The following is a 22,052-nucleotide window of genomic DNA, read 5'->3' as shown; positions in this document are numbered from 1 at the left end:
AAGATGAACATCATTTTTTTTTTTCTGATCGAGTTTTTGTGAACTTGGTAGAAGTGAACTTGGTTAGTTTTAACACTCTCAGGTGTATTGTTGCAACTTTGGAAAGCTGTATTTTGTCCTGTGATTGTCCTAACTGCTTTTGTTTCCCTCCTTAGAGCACTTACGGCTATGGGGACCTGTTCTCTGACACGTGGAAAGCATTTACAGATTATGACGTCATACCTCTGAAAACTTACGACTCCAAAAGGGTACCAACAATGTTACATCTCAGTTGTAACACCTGTCGTGTACAGATGACTCAGTCTAAAGTTACTGTTTGATATGGATATGTCAGCTGTTACCACTGATTTCTGACATCCTAGTTGTTGTAATTAGTTATTTAATTAAAAAAAAGAAAAGATTTTTATTTACTTGAAAGGCAGAGTGACAGAGAGCTATCTTCTGTCTGCTTGTTTACTCTCCAGTGGCTACACTGACCAAGACTGGACTGGGCCAAGGTCAGGACACTGGAACTCCATCCTGGCCTCCCATGAGGGTAGCAGGGTCCTGGTGCTTTTGCTGCTTTTCACAGGCCATTAGCCCAGCTGGAAAATGGCGCTTTTGTGGAATGCTGGTTAAGGCTTCGTCTGCCTACTCGTCATTATTAGCCATGCGTCTTTTAAAGATTTTTGAAAAAATTCCCCCAAATGCAGATCTCACTCTTTTGAATTAGAATTACTGTGTTAATAGAGATGCATTAAGACATATTTAGCACAATCATGAGTGCTGTTTTAGTGTGGAGGATGCAAATTCTCTTTCCTAATCCTTTCACTCAGGTGTGTTTTAAGGAAGCTGTGTTCTCCTTACTGCCACGGATGAGGTACGGGCTGTTCTACAATACCCCTCTGGTAAGCGTGTATTGCATTTATGGGTTTTATTCTTGATAGATTTGAAGATAATATTTGTACAGAACCCGAGAGCATGCTGAATCACCACGCAGCAATATTTGCTGTAATGGGAATGGGCGTTTTTATTGCAGATCTCCGGCTGTCATGGTACTGGATTGTTCAGGGCGTTTTCCCAGCACATCCTGCACAGACTGAACATCCCACAGGAGGGACCCAAGGTAACGGATGCATTCTGGGTTCAGAGGTGCTAGATCTTCCACCCCACATAGAAAGTCAGTACTACCTTTGCAGAAGAAAATGATGACCAAGAGACCTTGTTTTCTACAGGAATGTTTTCTCACCCAGAATCATTTGAAGACAGGTGTCAGCAACCTACAAAGGAATAGTGCAACGTGAACTTTTTCTCTTCTTTTCTTTTGCCATATCTCGCCACCATTTTCTAAATCCCATCTTACCTACACAACTACTACTGAGAAATCCACCCTCCCAACCACCTTATCGAAACATGTAATGAATACTATTTTTTTTGTTATCTTCCATGGCTAAAATGAATGCACTGACTTTTAGACATTTTTTTTTAAGATGATATTTACTTATTTGGAGGTGAGGGGAGGGGAGAGTGCTTCCATCCATTAGGTCACTCCCCAAATGCCTGTGATCGCCACTGAGAACTGGACCTAACCTTCCCATGTGGGTGACTGGGACATAGTTCAAATTACCCCCACCGCCTCCTGGGATGTGCTTTAGCCGGAAGCTGGAGCCAGAACCTGAAATCAAACCCAAGTACTTCCGTGAACGACAGTGAAGTCCTAACTGGTATCCTAACTGCTTGGCTAAATGCCTGCATATGTTTACTTTTATTCTCAGTTGACACATAATACATACATGTATGGGATGCAGTGTGAAATTTTGATCCATGTATGCAATATATAATGATAAAATTGGTTATTTTATCGAACATTATTTGTTTCTTTGTGGTGGGAGCATTCAAAACTCTTGCTTCTAGTGCTTTGAAATGTAATATGCATTGTTAGCTCTAAGGACTGTGCTGTACTGTAGAATACAGGGTTTAAATCTTTGCAGGACTGGTATTGTATGTAGCACAACTGATTAAACTACCACTTATGATACTGGCTTCCCATATTGGAGTACTGTTTTGAGTCCTGACTACTCCACTTTTGATCCAAATCCTGACTCATGCCCATGGGAAAGCAGTAGAGGATGGCTCCACTGCTTGGACCCCTGCCACTCACATGGGAGACCCAGATAAAGTTGCTAGCTCCTGGCTTTGGTGTGGCCCCGCTGTGGATTCAATAGCCATCTATAGAGCGAACCAACAGATGGAAGATCTCTCTGTTTCTCCTTTTCTCTGTCACTCTGCTTTTCAAATAAATATAAAATATGTTTTTAAAAAGCACATGATCATCCTATATATTTTTGTACCTATTAACCAATTTCCTCTGTCCTCTTTCCCTGCTTGCCCCAGTCTCTAGTAACCACCACTCTGTCCTCTATATGAATGAGATCAGTATTTTTACATCTTAGTTAGAACATAGAGTATTTGTCTTTCTGTGCCAGGTTTGTTATACTTCACATAATGTGCCCCCATTTCCAGCTTGCTACTACAAATGACAAACTTTCATTGTTTTTTTATGGCCAAATATCCTACTGTGAGAGTATGTTACATTTTCTTTTTAAGTGGTTGCATTTGTATACTTGGAGGCAACAATGACAAGACTAAAAATAATTGTTCTATAAATGTCTCCTCCTTGAGTTCCATCTCTGGGTGCAAGTCAGCTTTTAGGTTCAGATGTTCATTCCTGTGTCCAGCAGATGCAGCCTTATTTTATCTTTTCATTTTGATGATAGGATGGGAAAATCCGAGTCACCATCCTCGCACGGAGCACAGAATATCGGAAAATACTAAACCAAAATGAGGTCAGTTTTTGATGTGTGTTTTTGACTTCATCATGTTGAATTTACCAACCTGTAACTAATATACTTGGTTATTTTTTTTTCTCACCATATTAGGTTTGATGGAAACTGTTAGTTTTTAGAAAAATTTGATGGCTTGTGTGTCCTGTCTTTTTTGGATATGAATTGCTAGTAGAAGTCACCAAACCTTCCCTGCCTTATTATAAGTACTCATCTACAGTAACTCAGTGTGGAACTTGACTGAATCTGAGTCTTGTTTTGACTACAATAATTGGCTGAACATTTGCTCTCCAGGCAAACTTACCATGACAGTGCAAGACTCTCCTGGGAGATGGTTGGTGGCTTGTAGCAGGACTGTGATTGAGTCAGAGGAGTCTCCATGCTCTCAGGTTACTGTGTATCTTAGAAACGGTCCCAATCTTTGGCATCTTAAGTCATTTTTAATGGTAACAACTCCTAAGTTGTGGTCAACCTCCAGGAGATCCCCAAGCAACACCCCTACCTGCCACATCATGACTTGAAGGTAACACTGAGCATCTGCTACCTGCCAGGCCATATTGGCCCTGGAGGTCAGGACAGAGAAGGTCCCTTCCCACATGGAACCCTAGGGGTGAGAGAGAAAAGGAAGAAAGGAAGCTGGTCAGGGGAGTTAAGGGAGTGATGACTTCTGCAAAGGAAGCAACAGAGTGAGGTGGGAGCACACAGATCCTGGGACTCTTGATTCCTTTTATGTGTATGTTTCTCCTTCGGTGGGGGGTGGGCAGTGTGGATGGAAGTGCGATACAGAGAGACCATTGTCTGGGTAAATACTGATTGAATAGATGTTAGAGAATGATCTAGCCAAAAGAAATAGCCGCCTAGGCAGAGAGGAAAAGCCTCATGCAGATTGAGCTTTGGATGTTCTAGAAACAAGAAGGCTAGTGTGGCTTGTACATCTACAGAGAGGTGAAGGTGATGTCCCAGAAACTAAGAAGGGGGACATGCTTCAGGAGGTCATGGGCCCTCTGAGCCCCCGGAATCCTGGGGATGACTGGCTCTTATTGCAATGTCAGGGGAAGCCACTGTGAAGTGCTGGATTTAAAACTTTAAAAAAACTTATTTTAAAAGTAGAGGCAGATCCCTCATCTGCTGGTTTGCTTCCCAAATGCCCACAGCAACTGGGCCACCAGGTACTGAGAACCAGGTGTGAGTTCTGAACTTTTAGCTGGAGCTGTTGAGTGGAATTAAAATGGAAAACAAAACAAAAAACGTAGGAAGAGAGAAGGTGGAGACAAGTTTTGATGGGTGGAATATTAACAAAGGTTGCTTTGGATGTCTACTGGACTGGTCACAGTTGAGTGGTAGGCATGTCTTCCTGAGATCTGTGTGTGTCACGGAGGACATGCACACATGGCACAAATTGGGGAGTGGGTTGAAGGCAGCTTGGCTAGGAGTGATGAGCAGCGTGCATGTGTTCAAGAGACCAAAAATAAAACCTGAGTTGTCTCTCAGCGTCCATGGGCAGTTGTTTCCAAGAGACCCCATGGATACCACAATCCCTGGGTGCTCTTATCCCTTGTATCACACCGCATAGCATTTACACATTACCTGCACTTTTCCCACCTTTACTTTTAGTCATCTCTAGATGACCAATAATGCCAAATATAGTGTAAACACTATGTAAGTAGTTGTCATACGTATGAATAATATTGGGAGCACAAATTCTGTATGTACTCACTACAGACTTTTTTCCCACTCTGCACTTGGTTGAATCTGTGCATGTGGAAGCTGTATCATGAATAATGCTGTGTGCCGGAGTAGATAGTTGGGAAGCAGCAGCTGTCAACAATGGATCAATAGTCTATACTGGAATAGACTACATGTACTGAGTGCTAACGATGTACCTAGCATATCACTGTGCATTCCCCTTGCATAGGACCCCCAGCCCTTCCAGAAAATCCATAGTGCTGGTATTTGATTGATATTTTCTGTTCCAGACTAAGGTTTACAGATTGAAACACCTGCACAAGGACCACCCAGTAGTGAAGAGAGTGACCCAGTGGTGAGAATTAGGATGCTGTGCCTCTGAGTCTGCAGGCGAGGTAGAATTCACCTCTCTTCTCACCCATCTGGATGCAGGCTAGGACTGAGGAGGAAGGAATAGGGCTGGTGTGTGCTACCCACAACAGGCAGGATGCTTTCAGGTCCAGGTGAGCAGGCTGCCCTCATGTTGTTACCCAAAGGTGAGAGTGGATGATGGCTCAGCACCACACCCCAGGCCAAAGACACCTGAAAGGGCTGTTTTTCTCCCAGGAATTAACATTATATAACAACCAAGTAATATTATGGTTGTTCTCTGTACAGTCATGGTTGTTCTCTGTAGAAGTACTGAAAATGTTTTTCAGGTCATGAGGTCCAAAATGCTGGTGGTTTGTCAGAATGAATGGAAAGACCCTTCTCTCTTGTCTGAAGTGTGCTCAGTTGAAACAAGTTGAAAGTTAAATGAATAATGATAGTTTTTTTAGTCTTAGTATGCCACTGTGCTAAGCACTGGCCTCCCAGGATATTCTGCACTGTTTCTAAGAAGTTCTAAGAAACTGGGGCAGTGGCGTTTCAGGAACATAAATTCCCACATTCAAGGAATAAAGCCTGTCTTTGAATTCAGATGGGGGCAAAAAAAAAATAGACTTACAGAATAATGCCTGAAAGACATTACATGCATGTTTTAGGACCTGTATCAGAAGGGAAGGAGAAGAAATTCTAAATGTTTTTTTTTTTTGTTTGTTTTTTTCTCCCTAGCTTGTTAATGCACTGAAAACAGTGTCTACGTTTGATGTCCAGATTGTAGATTACAAGTACAAGTGAGTACGATATGGCATTGTGGAGAGATGCTGTTGATTCTGCAGACAAGTGCTTCAGGGATGGAAAGCAATTTTTAAAATGAGCGCTCTTGGCACCTGCAGGCCTGGCAGGGAGAACTAGATGCCGCCTGTGGATAGAGTGGACCAGTGGAGGCCTGGGCTTTACGGGCACTTACTTCTTACCTTTCTGGGCCCTGATGTGGTACTCTCTCACTTGTCCACATTTTCAATAGAAATTCTGGAGTTTTTACAAGTTGGCAAGTGGTTCTGAATTTAAGAAAGCATCATAGGCTTAGTTTGCCCTGTGTACCACCAGGTCACAATTTGTGGTCTACAGTGATCTGGGAATAAGTTAAGGATCATAGGACAAGAAGGGACAAGCCTTGGACATAGGACAAGCCTTGTAAAGTAGTTCCATTTTTTTGAAAAGTACAAAATGAAAAGGCTTTCAAGATAGATTGTGTTTGTGGCTTACCATCTAGGTAAAGTCTGTTGACCTTACCTTGTAATCCCCAGATGTTCCCAATTGGAAAAGTCACCCAGTATGGAAAAGATCAAAAGGAAAAGAGAAAACCTTTGTTTCCCCCCACACCCAAGGCCAGTCAACCCAAGGCCAGCCATGTTGCTCAGATCCATGGTAGGAAGTTTCTCCCTGTGGCTGCACACATCCTGTGTATGAGTTGCTGACATACTCAGAGATACAGTTAGGACCAAGAACATCACCGGGGACCATGGCACCACCTTCATGTGCAGGAGTTCATTCGTGCAGTGTAGCTGTGGTCACAGGGCTCCACCAAAGGAATCGAACCGTGGAGTGTGTCTTGAGGTCCTCAGACACCAAATGCAGTTAGCAGCTGTGAGAACAGCTACTCTGTACTGAGACTATTATACTTGTTGCATTTTAATCTGCCACTTTTCAGCAGTCCTCGGAGGTTAGCAAACCTCTTTCCGTTTGACCTGGTACATTATGCCGTGGTGACTGCCCACATTGCTACTTGAAGGAAGGTGTGAGCCAAGAGAGACCCTGTTGGGAGAACTGGGGAGGGTACATCTGGGGCTGTGGTGTTGGCTGTGAAAGATCTGTATGCAGGTGCATGAGAGAGCAAGGGGGATGGTCAGTTCCTGCTGTGCAGTCAGCCATAGGTTATCTACTGCGGGGGCGCTTGTGGGAGCCGCTCCACAGGCACTTTCTGCACCTGGCAGCTCCAGGCTGTGCTCACCTAGGTGAGCAGTCAGCCTTCCCTTGGCCTCATTCACATTCCTGGGGAAACTGAGGCACATGTTCCTGTATGAGACACACATGGGAGGCCATTGTCTTCCTTTTCCTGGGGCGAGTTTTTGTTGTTCATGGGTATAGGAGAGAATCCGCCTTTCTGTCTCAGGTCCCCAGTATTCCTCATCATTTGTTTTTGTTTACTTTGGGTAAAGTGGGACTGGGAATTTTGTTTCATTTTTGTTTATTCAGAGCACTGCCCTTAATCCAGAATTGCCTTCTGCCCTCACTTTCAGCAAGCATTTTTGGGTCAGAATTTTCATTCAGAGTTAAAGAACAATTGTATGAAGGCACTAAAAAAATCATGGGTAATGTATTAAAGACTCCCCCTAACATCCTAAAAAAAAAAAATCATGGATAACTAAATTATTTATTTTAGTGGGGAAAAAAACTTAAGATCTGTGTCTACATGGTGTTCCCAAAACAAGCGAACATGGAGATCATGGGAAATGCATATTGTGAAAGAAAAACTGAATTTCAAAGTATTTTTGAATCAAAATGAACAATTTTCCATTTTCCACAGATTTTCTGAACTTGGCTTACATACTCCTAATGTGCGTAAAATTGAGGCTAAACTCTTATAAAGGCAAGGAGGTACCCTGGTGGCATCTGAGGTCATTTCATTTTAGTTGGGCTCAGAAGGCATAGAAACACTCAGGCCGCCTAAGGGGACATCCTCCCCCTCTCCCTTTTAGGAAGCAGTTTTAGTTTGTCCATATGTGTCATCACAGGTCTTCCGACTTGCTGATTCCCCCTTTTTCCTAGGCTCAGGGCCTCATCCTAAAATTTTGTCTGCCTGGTTCTCAGTGACACCTTTTGGGTTGATTACATCTACCGTTGCAGTTTTGTTGATGTCATGTGTTACTGGTTTTCCCTTTAAGAAGCAATGAAAGTTTCCTTTTATAAATAAAGCATACTGAAATTTAAAAAAGATACATGCAATTACTTAGAAAAGTGCCAACTTATTAAAATGACTGGAGCACACTTGAAATGGACAAAAAGAAGGGTACAGGCAGAACGTAATTTGATGAAAAAATAGTGCCTGATGAGCATTGCTGTGAGTCGTGGCCTGCCTACCCCAGTACTCTCCTCATCCTTCATCTCGCTCTGCTTGTTCACAGAGAACTCGGCTTTCTGGATCAACTACGAATCACACACAACACAGACATATTTATTGGCATGCACGGAGCTGGCCTTACCCATTTGCTTTTCCTTCCAGACTGGGCTGCTGTGTTTGAACTGTGAGTGTTTGTGACTATTTTTACACCCCAGCAGCCATGGCTTGGGCTCCCTGAGACTTTCATTGTGACCCTAAAAAGGCATTCGGCGTTATGGAGAAGCTTCGTCCTATAGGCACACGGGAAGAAAAACAGACTCAAAACGAAAGTGTAGCTTGCAGCCTGCCATTGTGCTTCGTGAGCCAGCCACGCCCTATGCAGTGTGACGTGGAGTTTGAGTCTGGAGTATCCTGACTTGAATCTCCTACCTTCAAGAAGTGAAGCTGTATGTCTTAAGCAAGATACAGCACTTCCCGGGAGGCCTTAGGCCCTCAGGGTAACTGATTTACTCACTGTATACATTGGTTATGAGACTGGGTCTTCCCTCCCAGCATTTCTGTTCCTGATTCTAGCATTCATCTTTAGTTCTTGACATACCAAAAGTGACTATCTTGACCTGACTGTCTGACTAATGTGAGGTAATGGTTTTGTGTAAAAATGACTTGACTCAGTATTTAAATAGATTATTTTGCGGGGAGGGAGATTTATAAATATCCAAAGCTGTCTAAAACACTTTTTTTAAAAAAGTTTAGTATATTTATTTGTTTGACACAGAGTGATGAAAAACATACCTGCCCTCGCCTCCCCCACACCCCACTCCACCACAGAGAGAGAGAGAAAGAGAGAGAGTGGGTGGAGCTCTTCCATCTGCTCACTCACTTCTCAAATACCTGCTACAGCCGGGGGTGGCCAGGTCGAAGCCCGAGACCCCATCCAGGTTTCCCACATGTTCACAGGAACCCAGGTGCTGTTGTCTCCCAGGGTGTTCATTAGCAGGAAACAGACACAGAACTCAAATCCAGGAACTCGGATGGCAGATCTGGGTGTCCAAACAGGAGGGTAACTGCAGAGTGACAATTCCTGCTTTTCTCCAGAACATTTTTGGAATGTTTATAGAATTTTTTGGACGAGAAATAGCCAGCTAATTATGGATTCTGACTCATCTAATTTCTCCCAGAGAGGGAGAAGGATATATAGAAGAAAGAGGGGAAAAGAACATGAGAAATTTAACCTGGAAAGCTCAGACCCTGGCCTCCACTAAACCTGATTTCAAATTGCCTTCACCAGCTGGCTTTATGACCTGGAGGTCTACTTCCATGCATGTAGAGACGGCAGTATTATGAGACAATGTCAAGTTTGTTGCCATCTCTCTGTGTCTTTCAAAAAAAGAAAGCACACACACAAACCAAGTTAAAAAAAAAAACCCAAAAAACAACTTAGGGTATTTAGTTTTGAGAATGTTTTTGAAAGGTTTTTCTCATTCATATTTATTGTTTTAAAACCTTTTGCAAGAGCATGTTGTGGAGGGGCACGTTTGTTTTCTCTTTGAGAATTGCTGATGAGGTGAAATCCCTGGATTCAATCCTCTCGTGTCCTTAGGTACAACTGTGAAGATGAACGCTGTTACCTGGACTTGGCCAGGCTAAGAGGGGTGCACTACCTCACTTGGCGAAGGCAGAACAAAGTCTTTCCTCAAGACAAGGTACAGTTCAAACACTGTGTTCACTTTGTTTCATTTTTAAAGTAGGCTTAGTCTCTGGGTGGGAAACCTCTTGCTTCTCAGGGCCATTTGAGATGGATAACATCATTCAGGGGCCATCAAAATGTATCAACTTAAAACTTAACCTGCAAAACTGTGTCATAAAACAAAATCAAATAAATGAAAAAAAAAACTTAACCTGCTATAGATTCATTGCATTTTGAGTCCCATCATTGGTGGCCTTGACAAGACCAGACCAAAAGGTTTTTTTTTTCTTTTTTTTTAATAGCTCTATATTCACTAATTTTTTTTTTTATTAATTACATTGCATTATGTGACACAGTTTTATAGACACTAGGAGTCCCCCCCATCCCTCCCCAAACCCTCCCCCCATGGTGGATTCCTCCACTTTGTTGCATTGCCACAGTTCAAGTTCAGTTGAGATTCTTTCATTGGAAGCATATACCAAGCATAGAGTCCAGCATCTTATTGTCCAGATAAGTTCAACGGTTTCTTGGGGAGACCAAGACCAGCTGATTTCTTGAGCCCAGTAGAACCCATGGGCCAGATGTTTCCCATCTTGATAAGGAGTCTGCTTATGAATGAGGAACACCACTGCTGGCCTTCAGTCCCAAGATGAAGTGTTCTCTGGAACTGTATGAGTCGTGGTGTTTTGTACTTGCAAATGGGAGAAAATGAATCACTTATTTCTTTAATATTGGTAAGACATGAAATTTAGGCATGGAGAAATCTGTTAGATTACATGTAGTTGGAATTAGCAAACTACAGGCTTGTGTGGCAAACGCAACCCCCATGCCACCTGTCTATGTGAATAAAGTTTTATTAGCAGCCTTCATGCTTACTCGATGTGTTATCTGGGACCACTGGGCATTTTCAGGCCAAGGGGAAGTAACCATGACCAAGCCCACGTGGTCAGCAGAGTTCACAGTGGCCCATTAAAGAAATAATGTGCCTACCTCTGATATAGAGCATGTGTGAGAACAGTTGCATTGGTCAAGTAAGGTCACTTTCTAGGGAAAAGCAAGGCTCAGTGACCTGGGTGTTTGTGTTTTGGTTTGTTTTACAGGGCCACCACCCCACTCTGGGGGAGCACCCAAAGTTCACCAACTATTCTTTCGATGTAGAAGAATTTATGTCCCTCGTCCTTCAGGCTGCAGACCACATAATGCAACACCCAAAATGGCCATTGAAGAAGAAACGAGATGAGCTGTAAATGAGCCTGGTTGCGAAACACACGGTGTTTGAACATTCAGCACCCACACTCATGATGAAATCGGTCAAGCAGCCTGTTATCTCCAGCCCCAGAGGACTTTTTTTTTTTATACCAAAACACACCTGCAGGGTATTGTCACATGTTTTAGAGTTTGTAAGTATTTTATAGAATGTTTGTGTCGTTGTATAACAATAGCAATCAGATTTTTGCACTGAACACTTTTCCTCTGTAATTCAAAATGTAGGGGCAGGCTCACTGATGGGATTGAACTTTCTTCTTAGGGATGCCAAAGTTTTCAAGTTTCTTAGCTTTAGAAGTTGTAAATGTTTTTGTCAAAATGCTGGGTGATCATAACTCTGAAGTGTTTCCAACTTGTTTCTGTTTTATTTAGGTAAGTTCACTACTGCTGTTTTTAGTTACTGTAATATGTTCAAAACACTATTTGTGGTAGAAGAAGCAGACATGGATCACACACACAAACACACACACACACACACACACACACACACACACACACACACACACAGCTGGGGCTCCCGGCACTGCGCCATAAAGGGCTATGTAACACATGAGTGTTAGCTCCAGGATATTTGCTTCAAAAACTTGAATCTATCACATTCCTAAAGTCATTGATCACCCACATATTTCATATTCAAATCATGTTTCTCCAGAATATGACAATTGATATATAGAAGTTCAGATTTCTGTAGGATTGTTGTGTGTTCCTTGTAGCTGGTTCCTCCGGATTCCCTCAACCGTGGAGAGCATTCATGCTGAATTTCTAAATGAATAGTGGTCTCCACTGTGCCAGTGTTTGCGACAGCGCAGAACTGTGTGTGTGCACCTACCTCGAAGCATGTGTAAGTATGTCAGCCTTTTTATTTCTACAAACTTCAGATTTGTCACATGCGGAGAATTTTCCGTTATTAAAGAAAAATTAGACTCCTCCCCCCCAAAAAAAGGAAAGGTGGATTATCCAATCCAAATGAAAAGCCACAAAAAAGCGCCAGTGATGAGAAAAGATGTCCGGATTGTTGTCCTGTCGTTCTTTGAAAAGGATGAGTCCGGGATGATTTTACTGCAAAACGTGAGGTTTATATTATATTAAGACTTGAGCAGGTTAATTTAGAGATAAGATGCTTCTATTTTTTAAAGTAGAGAGGAGGTTAGCAAGTTAGATTAGCACAAAAGGAGCTTTCTCCCCTTCCACTTATAGAGTGGATTTCTTTTAAAAAAAGGAATATACAACTCGAGACCTGCAAAACAACATATTTCTATCTGACCTTGAGAGTTGCTTGCTGAGCCCTGCTTTTTAAAGGATTGTGAACAGATTTCTAGAATTCAGGAATATTTATTAAATTATCTGTAAAGAAAAGAGTGAATCACGATAGCAATAACTTTGATTTGGATCTTCAAATTGTGCAAGAATTGTATCATGATGTCACCATGAAAAACCTCTGGAAAATAGAATTAAAAGGTAAGGGTTTTTGGCATAAAAAATTTTAAATCCATGCTTAATTTTTTTCACAACATGCATCTTTCATGAACTTTTGAAGATCCTTGGTTTGCATGGATTTCAAAACGTTTAAAAATAGATTTTTATTTCTATTTTCCATTAACCTTTTTGAAGTACTCTCATTATGAATTTTTAAATAACAAGTATTGGCATTGTTGTTTGAATAACCACTGAGAAAATACTTCCCAGCAAAGGAGTTGTAATGACACTGTTATGTTTGAGTCAGTAATGTATAAATATCTGGGAAAAGTTATTTGAAAAAAAAAATCAGTTTCAACCTTTATCTACTCATCTCATGTTGAGAAGGAGCACGTGATAATTTTAGAAATTGAGAATAGTTTCATAAGAAAAAGGTTATATTTGAATATTTTGCATTTGAAGATTATGTTTTCTAAAAGCGAAGTCATTTGGAATTAAACTTTGGTCAGAACTTTTTGTGAAGCAAAAGATCTTTGAATTGGTAGAAAATTTTAAATGTAAAAACTGCTTTTTAAGTTTTTAAAGGGAAATGCATTGCATTGTACATTTTGGGTTTAACTTTTGAATACATCTTATGTTTTATTTGAATATCAAAACCTTAAGGTTTTCTGTGTACAAATGATATGCATTTGCATTTTTGTAGCAGTGCAGTAGCTGTTAGATTATAAGAATTAAACGGCTCTCAGATGAAGAATTGCATTTAAGCAAAAAAAAAATTCCTTCTATTTCATTAGCAGCGTCTTACCTTTCACAAATATTACCTTGCAGAATCCTTATTAATTGTATAAGAATTATAGTTCAAATCAAGTGCTGCTTAATGTTGTCATTCATTCATTCACTTGCTCATTCATGTATCTGTTGATTGAGCCATGACCGTGTACCAGTGAACATTTAACTTCTGGGAATGTACTAAAGAACAGAATAGACAAAAAGCATTTCCTTCATGAAGTTTACTTTCTGGCGGAGGAGACAGACATGAAGCACCTAAGTAAGTTCACTATGTGGTGTGCCAGGTCTTCCGCACATGCTAGAGAGAAAACCAAAGCAGGAGGCGGGGTGAGGTATGTCCCTGCACAGTTAAGTAGCAGTCAGGGAGGTCCTCACCAAAGAAGAGTCGAGACTGGAAGGAGGTGGGATGGGGAATATATGATGGTAAGTGGACAAAGAACTTTCCTGGATGATGGCAGCAGGTGCAAAGGTCCTGAGGCAGGGAACCTGCTTGGTGTGTGGGGGAAGCAGCTAGAAAGTCAGTGCAGCTGTTGTGATCAAGATGTAGAAGACAAGGAGGGGAGTTGGACATGATAGTCGGGCTGGATGCTCTTGTCCTTGGATTCTGATGAGATGAGAGCTACTGAATGGATGTGAACAAAGTTACCCTGTCCAAACTTATGTCCTTTGTTCAGATCCACTCAGTTGCAAGAAGCTGAGCAGCGGTGCAGCAGCACGTGGAGTCTCTCGGGGGTGATACAGCTGGGATGGTCTTCAGGGAGACCCCCCACATGAGGCAAGAGCTGTCCTTGTCAGTCATTGAATGGAGGCCACCCAGGGAGGTGTGTGATGTCGGGCAAGTCCCTTGGGCTGCATGCCATGCTGGCTCAGAGCTTGGCTACGATCCGTCTGCAGCTGCGATCTGCCTAATCTGGGAACCCAAGGGAGTGGGCAGCACCCATCGCGGGACCAGAGTGTTCTTCAGTGTGGCGCACGCTTCCTTCTTCCCATCACCTGGACGTTTGAGCTGCGGTTGACTTGATTTTTCCGTTTTGAGGGACTTTCTGCAGAGACTAGGTGGCCCTTCCCAGTGTGCAACGTTGAGGAAGGGTCAGCAACTGAACTTGTTTTAGGCCCTGCAGCCTGGCAAGGTCTCTCTGCTGCTTGTTGCTGGATGATTTTCTTTCCTCCACAGTGCATTAAAGATGGGAGAACTCATCATTGCTGATATTTAAACAGTAGAGAAGTTTCTGGAACTTGCTGAAAGTCACAGCATTGTTCACTGGACATGAAGAAGAGGAGGAAGGGAGGGAGAAAGGCCTGAAACTGGCCCTGTCTTACAGTGACCGACTATTCTTTGATTCGTAATCAGCAAAGAGAAACTGGGAAATACTTTCTGAACTAGGGACATAGAAGCACTTAAATCAGCTTAGTTGTATTTACTGCACAGTCTAGCCTCCCCCTAACCAAGGAACTGTTGCCAGACATGTGAGTACATTTCCTTTCTGTTAGTTTCCTGGGGTGCATTGAAAGATGCTAGAGCCATTCTTGGCCAAAGCCGAAAACAAAGCAAAACAGGTTAGTGAGGGCACTTGCTCATGGCTGGCTCCTTTCTGGCTGTGCCAGCGCTGGGCTTGGTTGACCATTTGCAGCTGACCACAAGGTGGCAGTCAAGCCCTTCCATATGTCCACTGTGAGACCTGAACGGAGTTAAGAATCTGTCAGTTCCAGGCACCTGAATGCCAGAAGGCCTTGCTTTTTTAAGTGATGGAGTTTTTCATTCCTGAGTTGAGGCAATGAGGGAAAATTGGTATGGACAGTTTTATGATTTAAGGGTTTAATTCCCTAGCTGCAGCCAATATCCGAATACTTGGCTGTGTTATGGAGAGGGGCTTGCCCCATGAAGATGGCTGCTGGAAACAAGCTGTTCAAGAGTATGAGTTCACACTGACTTTCTGCTTAGTGATGAGGAGAGAATTTGACTTCTAGGTAGGGTCTGAGGCAGGAACATGAGCTCTTCAGTTCCTTTTGGGAGTTAGTTTCCTATTTTAGCCTTGTACATGATCATATATATAATGGCTATTACCATTTGCTTTGAGTGGAAGCAAAGTGTAAGCAGAGGAATCCTTGAAGGCTCAAAGCCTAGGAATTGCAGAGCGTGAATTACAGGATGTAGTGTTGCCTAGATACGCAAGTGTTACCACAGAGAGTATACATCCCTGTGACCTAGTTCAGTTCCCAGAGTGTTTTGTAGCTTTGCCTATTCACAGCCTCAGCCAGAGGTTGGGGATACCTTATGCTGAAAGGAACCTTGGAGTTCCTTCAGTGTGTTGACTGCTACCCATCCAAGACATCATGGGTGGGGATGTCAGAGCATTCTGAGCCTTGCAACTCCTAAGCTGGGGATCGGGGGTCAGTGGCTTCATATCGCATAGCTTCACTTTTATGACTCATAAATCAGGTGATAATACGTATTTGATAGGGTTGATTTAAGACTAAGAAGATAAAATCACAATGGCATATCCTGTGATATACAGAACTAGTGTTACTTAAAGGTCAAGTTCCTGGGGAACATTTAAATCCTGATCTCTGAACCTCTCTCAGATCAGGTGAATCAGACTTTGGTGTGAGGTGTGGTGCAGCTGACTGTGTTTTATTAAATGTCCTGGTTGATTCTGATGCACAAGGATTAGGAATTGCTGGTCACTGATGCCAGGTGACAGTTGGTGAGGGCTAAGCAAGCGTTTGTCCAAGTACCTTCCACTAGGTGTCAATAAAACGCTCTATAAAAAGGCAGGTTTCTTGGAAAATTCTGCAACACATGTTACATCTTCCTGCTTAGAGATTCACAACACACATTCATACACAGACAGTGCTGGGAAGCTATGCAGTAGCAACTGAACTTCACTGGAGACAGAACTAGCTGGAGGAGATACTGGCGAATGCTTAAAACTGGGTCCACTCTCCAGTGTGCAGAAAGCCAGTCACTGATGTCATGGTGGCAGATGAAAGTAAGTATTTATTGGCAAAACAAAGAGCAAGTCACTTCTCTGGTTTCCTGAAGGGTTACAGGTGAAGGTTCTTACAGACTGAAGTTGGTGCTAAGAGATGCCTGTTGAGCTCCTATGCACATTCCTGGTTGGTAGGTGGTACTGGTGGACTTCCCTCGATAGGTCAGCAAGAAATAACTTTTATGACGGCCAAGACTGAGGAATACATGTAGGCGGTTCTTACTTTCTGTTCTGAATTGGGAATTCCCTTAAACAAAATCTCTCAATTCTGGCCATTAAGTATTGTCTACTGGAGAAGCAAGTGACTTCATGAGTTCATGACTGGAATCTTGTAAGGTTAAGCTGAACCCCTGCCTCAATCCAGCGAGTTCATTTTAGAGCAGTCAAAAGGCAAGGTAAGGGCACTTTTTTTTTCAGCCAAGGGAGAGAGGGCAGGAGAGTGGGGGCCTGATGGGACCTCGCAGCTGCCTTCAAGGCACTGTTGAGGGGCCCTGGTGAGTGTGGGCTGTATTTCAAATTCACTTCACCATGGAATCTTTATCTCAAGAGGCATAAACACTGATGCTGATGCTGTAAGAATCTGCCTCCAGGAAGGCAGGAAGCATTTGCCATGCCACAGCTTCGTCCTGGGTAACCAGGCAGGCTCTTTTGGTTTTTCTGGTCTTTGTACCTTACCTGTTGGGTTCAATCAGTTGTGCTACCTGTTTATAAATGATTTGATCAAGTGTTAAGACCTGAGTCCATCAAATCAGGAGACTGCAAGATAAAAAGATAAATAAATGACCCATCCAGACCCCTTTCTGCTGGGGATATCTACATGTGTGATACAAAGAGAATGCCATAGTGTCCAATACACAGCACCAGATCTGAGCTACTGGGATTTTTCTTGTGTGGGATTCAGTTAAATAACCTGCGTGTTATTGCAGTTATCTGCATGTTATCACAGTTATCTGGGAGGCTGCTTATACATTCAGGTTATTCATTGGGTTGCCTCTTACCATCTGCAAGCACCTCACTAATACATAATGCCAAGACTGCAGGCGTTGCTGCCCCCCCTCCCTCCCTCCCTGGCCAGGGCACAGATGTGGAGGCTCACTGACGTTGAGGGACTTGGTCCTAGGTCATCTTATTTCAAGTTGAATTGTCATCCAACTATATCCATCCCTTGTTGCCTCTCCAGTTAAGGTCATTCCATCAGCAGGACAGGCATAGGTAAAATGTAATTGTGGTTTCCAGATAAATCTGGAAAATAAATTGCAGAGACACGATTCAGCTGATGTGCCTACTGTCTTAGGTGGAAATCTAAGCCGGGCACAGGTTTAAATAAAGGTGCCAAGGAAATCAGGCCAATTTGATATGAAGCAATTGGATGAGGGATCAGCAAGTAGGAGATTCAGTTAGAGGTGAGGGTGGCAGGTCTCGGAGGGAAACCTGAAGAGCAGGTGAACCGAAATGTAAATAAAAGAGGTGACAGAGTGAAATGAGACAAGTACACGGGACTTATTGAACAGACCCAAGTCCAGGCAGGCAAAGGCCAGGATTAACATTTGAAAGCTAGCTAAAAAGAAGGCAGAATGCAGAGGAAGATACAGTAACTAAAGAAATAAGCACACATTGTGCTGGAGCCCTGTAGACCCATGACAGACAGAAAACAGCCCTGATTCATGGGAAGAGCAATTTTACATTCAAAGAAAAATGTAAATCCTCTAGGAAAATGTCTTTGTGTCACATGTTTCAAAAGCACCGTTTGATATTCATCAGCATCCAGGTAGAGAATTTACATGAGATGTTTTTAGAAGTGTTTGTGGTTCACGCTGGGGAGAGGGAACTGTGGAATTTCCTCCCCGAGTTTGTATGGTTGCTGCTGGCTGTGCTTCTCTGTGCCATCACACGGGCGGTGGGATGATGGAGCACCTCCGAGGACCCTAGCCACATTCTGAGATGGAAGTTGGTTGGCCTCTCAGACACCTCTATGCAAACAAGTCCCTGTGTAATTCCATCATGTGTATCTTTTTTTCCCAGATGACACATCCTTAGATTGTCCTGTTTCTGCAGTTCAAATAGCAGGGGGAAGAGTTTTATGGTGGATGTTAACTTGGCACAAACAGTAAGTCTGAAGGACAAGGGAATGAAAGTCACATCCAGGGACTGATGTTGTAGTGCAGTGGTTAAGCCACGCCTGAGATACAGATATCTCATATGAGCTCAAGTTCGAGTCCCACCTACTCCACTTGTCATCCAGCTCCCTGCTAACGTACCTGAAAATCAGTAGAAGATGGCCCAAGTGCTTGAGCCCCTGCCATCCATGTGTGAGACACGGATGGAGTTCTTAGGTTCTATCCCTGGTAGGTAGAAGATCTCTCTTTCTCTACAACTTTGCCTTATGTTATATATATATATACACATATACAATGATACCCAGAAAAAGGTACCCTTCTGTTAGGACTTTCCTTGTAAACCTGTGAGAAGGCCCAACAGTTGGGAAAGATATCTTCTTCTTTCTCTTTGAAAGACAGTGTTAGAAAAAAAAAACAGCCAGAGAGAGAGGGAGAGAGAGAGACAGATTTTATCCGTTGGTTTACTCTCCAATTGACAGCAACCAGGTTTGGAACACGTCAGATCCAGGATTCGGGAACACCACTAGGTTTCCCAAACAGGTGGCAGTGGGCCATCATTAGCTGCCTTCCCAGGCACAGCAGTAGTGATGCTGGATCAGAAGTGGAGTAGCTTGTACTCGAACCAGCAATCTAGGATAACATTGGTGTCCAAAGTGGAGGCTTAATGCGCTGCATTGCAACACCTGCCCCTCTTCTCTTCCATTACAGTGTGAGCACTTTGAGGTCTGTCACGTACAAGTCTCCTTTCCTGGTAGAACTAAACAACACCCAGCAGCCAGGCAGCCTCCCAAGGGCCCTGACAAGGTGATTCTTACAGCACAGCGTCGTATCCAGTGGTGAGACACAGTGGCAGGTGTGAGACTTAGTCTGTTGAGGTCTATTCTTGACTTTCTCCTAAAAGCTGAAATTAGCATGTGGAAAATACCTGTGTTGACCCCTGAGACTTCTTGAGCTCCACAGAAGGTCTTTTCTGTAATGATGTCAGCCAATGCCAAGTCTTAGGAGAAATCTGATGGGCTTTACCAAGTCATGATAGGTGGCCGGCTGTGGTCTCACATGCCCTGTGCTTCTGCTTACTGCCCAAATGCCTCAGGTGAGCCTTCTTTGCTCATTGAGCCTGTATTTTCTCGTCTGTAAATGGCAGCTATTTAAGGAACCAACCTTATCAGATTGTTAATAAGGATTTATTTGGTCATGTTTCAGGAACCTTGCTGGGGACACAATGGTAGGATCACTAGAAGACGTGGAATGTTAATCAGATTATTGAACAATTGTGAGTTTAAAGGATCCACTCAGATAAGTGCCTTAAAGAAAAGGAATGCATTTATGTAGGGAAGGTACCTGTCGAGGATTTCAGCAGCTAGGTAAAGCAATTCCTATTAATGTCTGGCACCTGATGGGAACTCAGTAAGGAAGGAGAAGCGTGGCAAGGAGAGTGAAGAAGAGAAGGCAGATGAGGGGATGTGGTTGCAGGCCTATAGGAAGCCCAGGTCATGTGTCGCTCGGCACCAGAGACACACTGTCCATTGAATGTCATGATAACAGTGGCTGCTGAGATCTGCAACCCCAGGGCCTGATGGGCTGGCAGGTGGTTGCTTTCACTGAGCAGGCAGGGGAGGCCAGAGGCCAAAGCCGTCCACCTGGACTCCAGGCTTCTGGGCCTCGCATTTCGGCTTTCTGGTAGTTCAAGCAGCATCTTTGAGGACCTCACTTGCTGAAAGGATCCGGCTGCTTACCTGCCCTCCGCTGGCCTCAGCATTATCAGCTTGCAGGTGAGGAGTCTGGGGCGCTGATAGTCACGCTGCAGCCACCTCCGCCACACTTCTGTTCATCAAGTCTGTGACCGAGTGGCAGATTGTAGGTGGGTATGTGCAAATACCTGTGCTTATGTAAACCCACAGTTCAGCAGTGTAGACTAGCTAGCTTTGCTTAGAGGCTGAGCCTGCTGGGCTTGACTTAATGGTCATTGTCCAAAAGGGCTGTGTTGTTAAGTCGGGATAGTCATGCTAATCATCACTTGCTAGGGTATTAGGATTGGGCTGAGACATGAAGAGATTCTGGTTTAATACCAAACTTCAAAAAAATATTTTTAAATGACATGATATAATGCACTGACTACCAAGACAGAGGAAACAAAGGTTTATTTATTTATTTATTTTTATTTCCTGTGGGGGGAGAAGGGCACTTGGAAGCAGGTGTTACTACTGCAGTGCTTTCCACGCAGGTGCCTGTAGTGGGGAAACTGGAGATGTGCTGCAGTGAAGTCCAGAAACGCTGTTGTTTAAACCCTGGTAAGTGCCTAGTGCATGAATGTCTCTGTCTGTGGATTTTTGACTTTTGTTGATGTTAAGCTTTTGGAGCTAGTCTTTAATGCTCTCAGCAGTGGCTAACAGGTTTGTTGGGTGGGTCTTAAAGCTTTCAAAATGCATTTCCTTGGCTAGAAGGATCTAGAGGCAGCCTGGCCTGGGTGAGAATATCCTGGAAGCAGAGGACACCCTGACCCGTTTAGAGACAGTGCCCCCATGGTTTTGTCCTAGACCCTATGGTTTGTACTTCCTGTCTCTGACTCCAAGGGACTGGGTTTCTGAGCTGGATGGAGTGCCAGCAAATAGTTTCCATATCAAAACAAAACTAGAAAAACACTGAAAACCAAAACTTTGCCCAGCAAGAAAGCAGAAAGCATAGATGGTACAATTTAGTGGCAGTCGTGTATAGTTTTAATTACGGGATTTTATGACATGCATCACAGACGTATTCCACCTTTAACATATGTTTGACACTTACTCATTCCCTACAGCTTTGAGCCCCCTCTTCCCCCCCCCCGTAAGTCCCTGAATCTGACCTTATCCTAGCTTTCCATTCCATAGAAAGAATAGTAACATTATTCATCACCCCTGAAAAATGCTGCATGGAGCCCAAGAGTTCTGTACGGACAGTGATGTCAATGGGAACAATTCATTATTCCATCAAGCACTTGGCATGTCAGTCAATGAAAAAATATGTGCTTTGGAACTGACAGCTCAAAATAGTCTTTTTAGCAATTGGCATGCCAAGATACTGATGGTATAATGAATTATTCTTTAAACCAATCACTTTATCCCATCAATATGGCCACATTTGGGGGTGGAGGTAAGGGGGACTAACTTATGAAAGTTATTTCAAACAGCAGGCAAAATAACTTTACAACCTGGGAAGGAGAGACCAAAGCCACGGGGGTTGAAAAGAATGTTCCTTTGGGAAGACACTGAGGTAGTCCTACAATTGCAACTTAATGGAAGAGTAGGAAAAGTTCCTTGAGTTTTTATTATTCTTATTGATCACTTGTAGGATTTCATCGTTAATTTCCAAACTCTGCACTGGGAAAATATGAGATAATATGTTGCTCTGTTTCTAGTTGTTGATGCAAGCTTCCTGAGCAATAGTGTGCCTGATTATTTAGGACACATAGGTATTTAGGGCATTCTTGGACTAGACTTGTGTTTGGTTGATAAATCAATTCTTCCTAATTAATCTTGGTATCTCCCTACCCTTGATAATGCTTACTCTCCTATGGCTAATTCATTCCATTCATTCACAAATCTGGTCTCCTGAAAGACCTATACCCATCTCTTCACCAGGGTGAGAGATTGCACAGCTCGCTGGCTTTAAAGAGAGTGATTAGCAGATTGGCGTGCATTTTGGGTGACTTCTGAACATGACCCAAAACCTGTTTAGGCTTTAGCTGGTCAAATTTCTTTTGTCCTGAAATAATCAGCCTTATTTCTAGGAACAGCAGCTGCCATATTCTCCCTACCC

General features: G+C 43.1%; 1 protein-coding gene and 1 long non-coding RNA gene across 5 annotated transcripts in view; both read left to right on the top strand.

The window, feature by feature from the left end:
- The window catches only part of EOGT (EGF domain specific O-linked N-acetylglucosamine transferase), a 31,756-nt gene extending 19,383 nt beyond the window's left edge, over positions 1–12,373 (top strand). For 3 of the 4 annotated variants that reach the window (XM_040994786.1, XM_040994787.1, XM_040994785.1), the window contains 8 exons: positions 156–248; positions 816–887; positions 1,019–1,105; positions 2,757–2,825; positions 5,601–5,662; positions 8,057–8,176; positions 9,593–9,695; positions 10,780–12,373. In XM_040994786.1, coding sequence (XP_040850720.1) covers positions 156–248; positions 816–887; positions 1,019–1,105; positions 2,757–2,825; positions 5,601–5,662; positions 8,057–8,176; positions 9,593–9,695; positions 10,780–10,926 — 753 coding nt within the window. In that variant the 3' untranslated portion in view covers positions 10,927–12,373. The remainder of the gene's footprint in view (positions 1–155; positions 249–815; positions 888–1,018; positions 1,106–2,756; positions 2,826–5,600; positions 5,663–8,056; positions 8,177–9,592; positions 9,696–10,779) is intronic. The other variant, XM_040994788.1, reaches the window with a different exon arrangement.
- A 3,789-nt stretch (positions 12,374–16,162) lies between these two features.
- Positions 16,163–19,548, top strand: LOC121165834. The gene is made up of 2 exons (XR_005885320.1): positions 16,163–16,535; positions 19,461–19,548. It is a non-coding gene; the product is annotated as an uncharacterized LOC121165834 (long non-coding RNA).
- The last annotated feature ends 2,504 nt before the right edge of the window (positions 19,549–22,052 follow it).

This window comes from Ochotona curzoniae, unplaced genomic scaffold, assembly GCF_017591425.1.
Source record: "Ochotona curzoniae isolate NIBS_2020 unplaced genomic scaffold, NIBS_Ocur_1.0 contig_908, whole genome shotgun sequence".
NCBI lineage: Eukaryota > Metazoa > Chordata > Mammalia > Lagomorpha > Ochotonidae > Ochotona > Ochotona curzoniae.
Note: the sequence above shows the minus strand (reverse complement) of the source record. Positions and strands in the feature narration are given on the sequence as shown.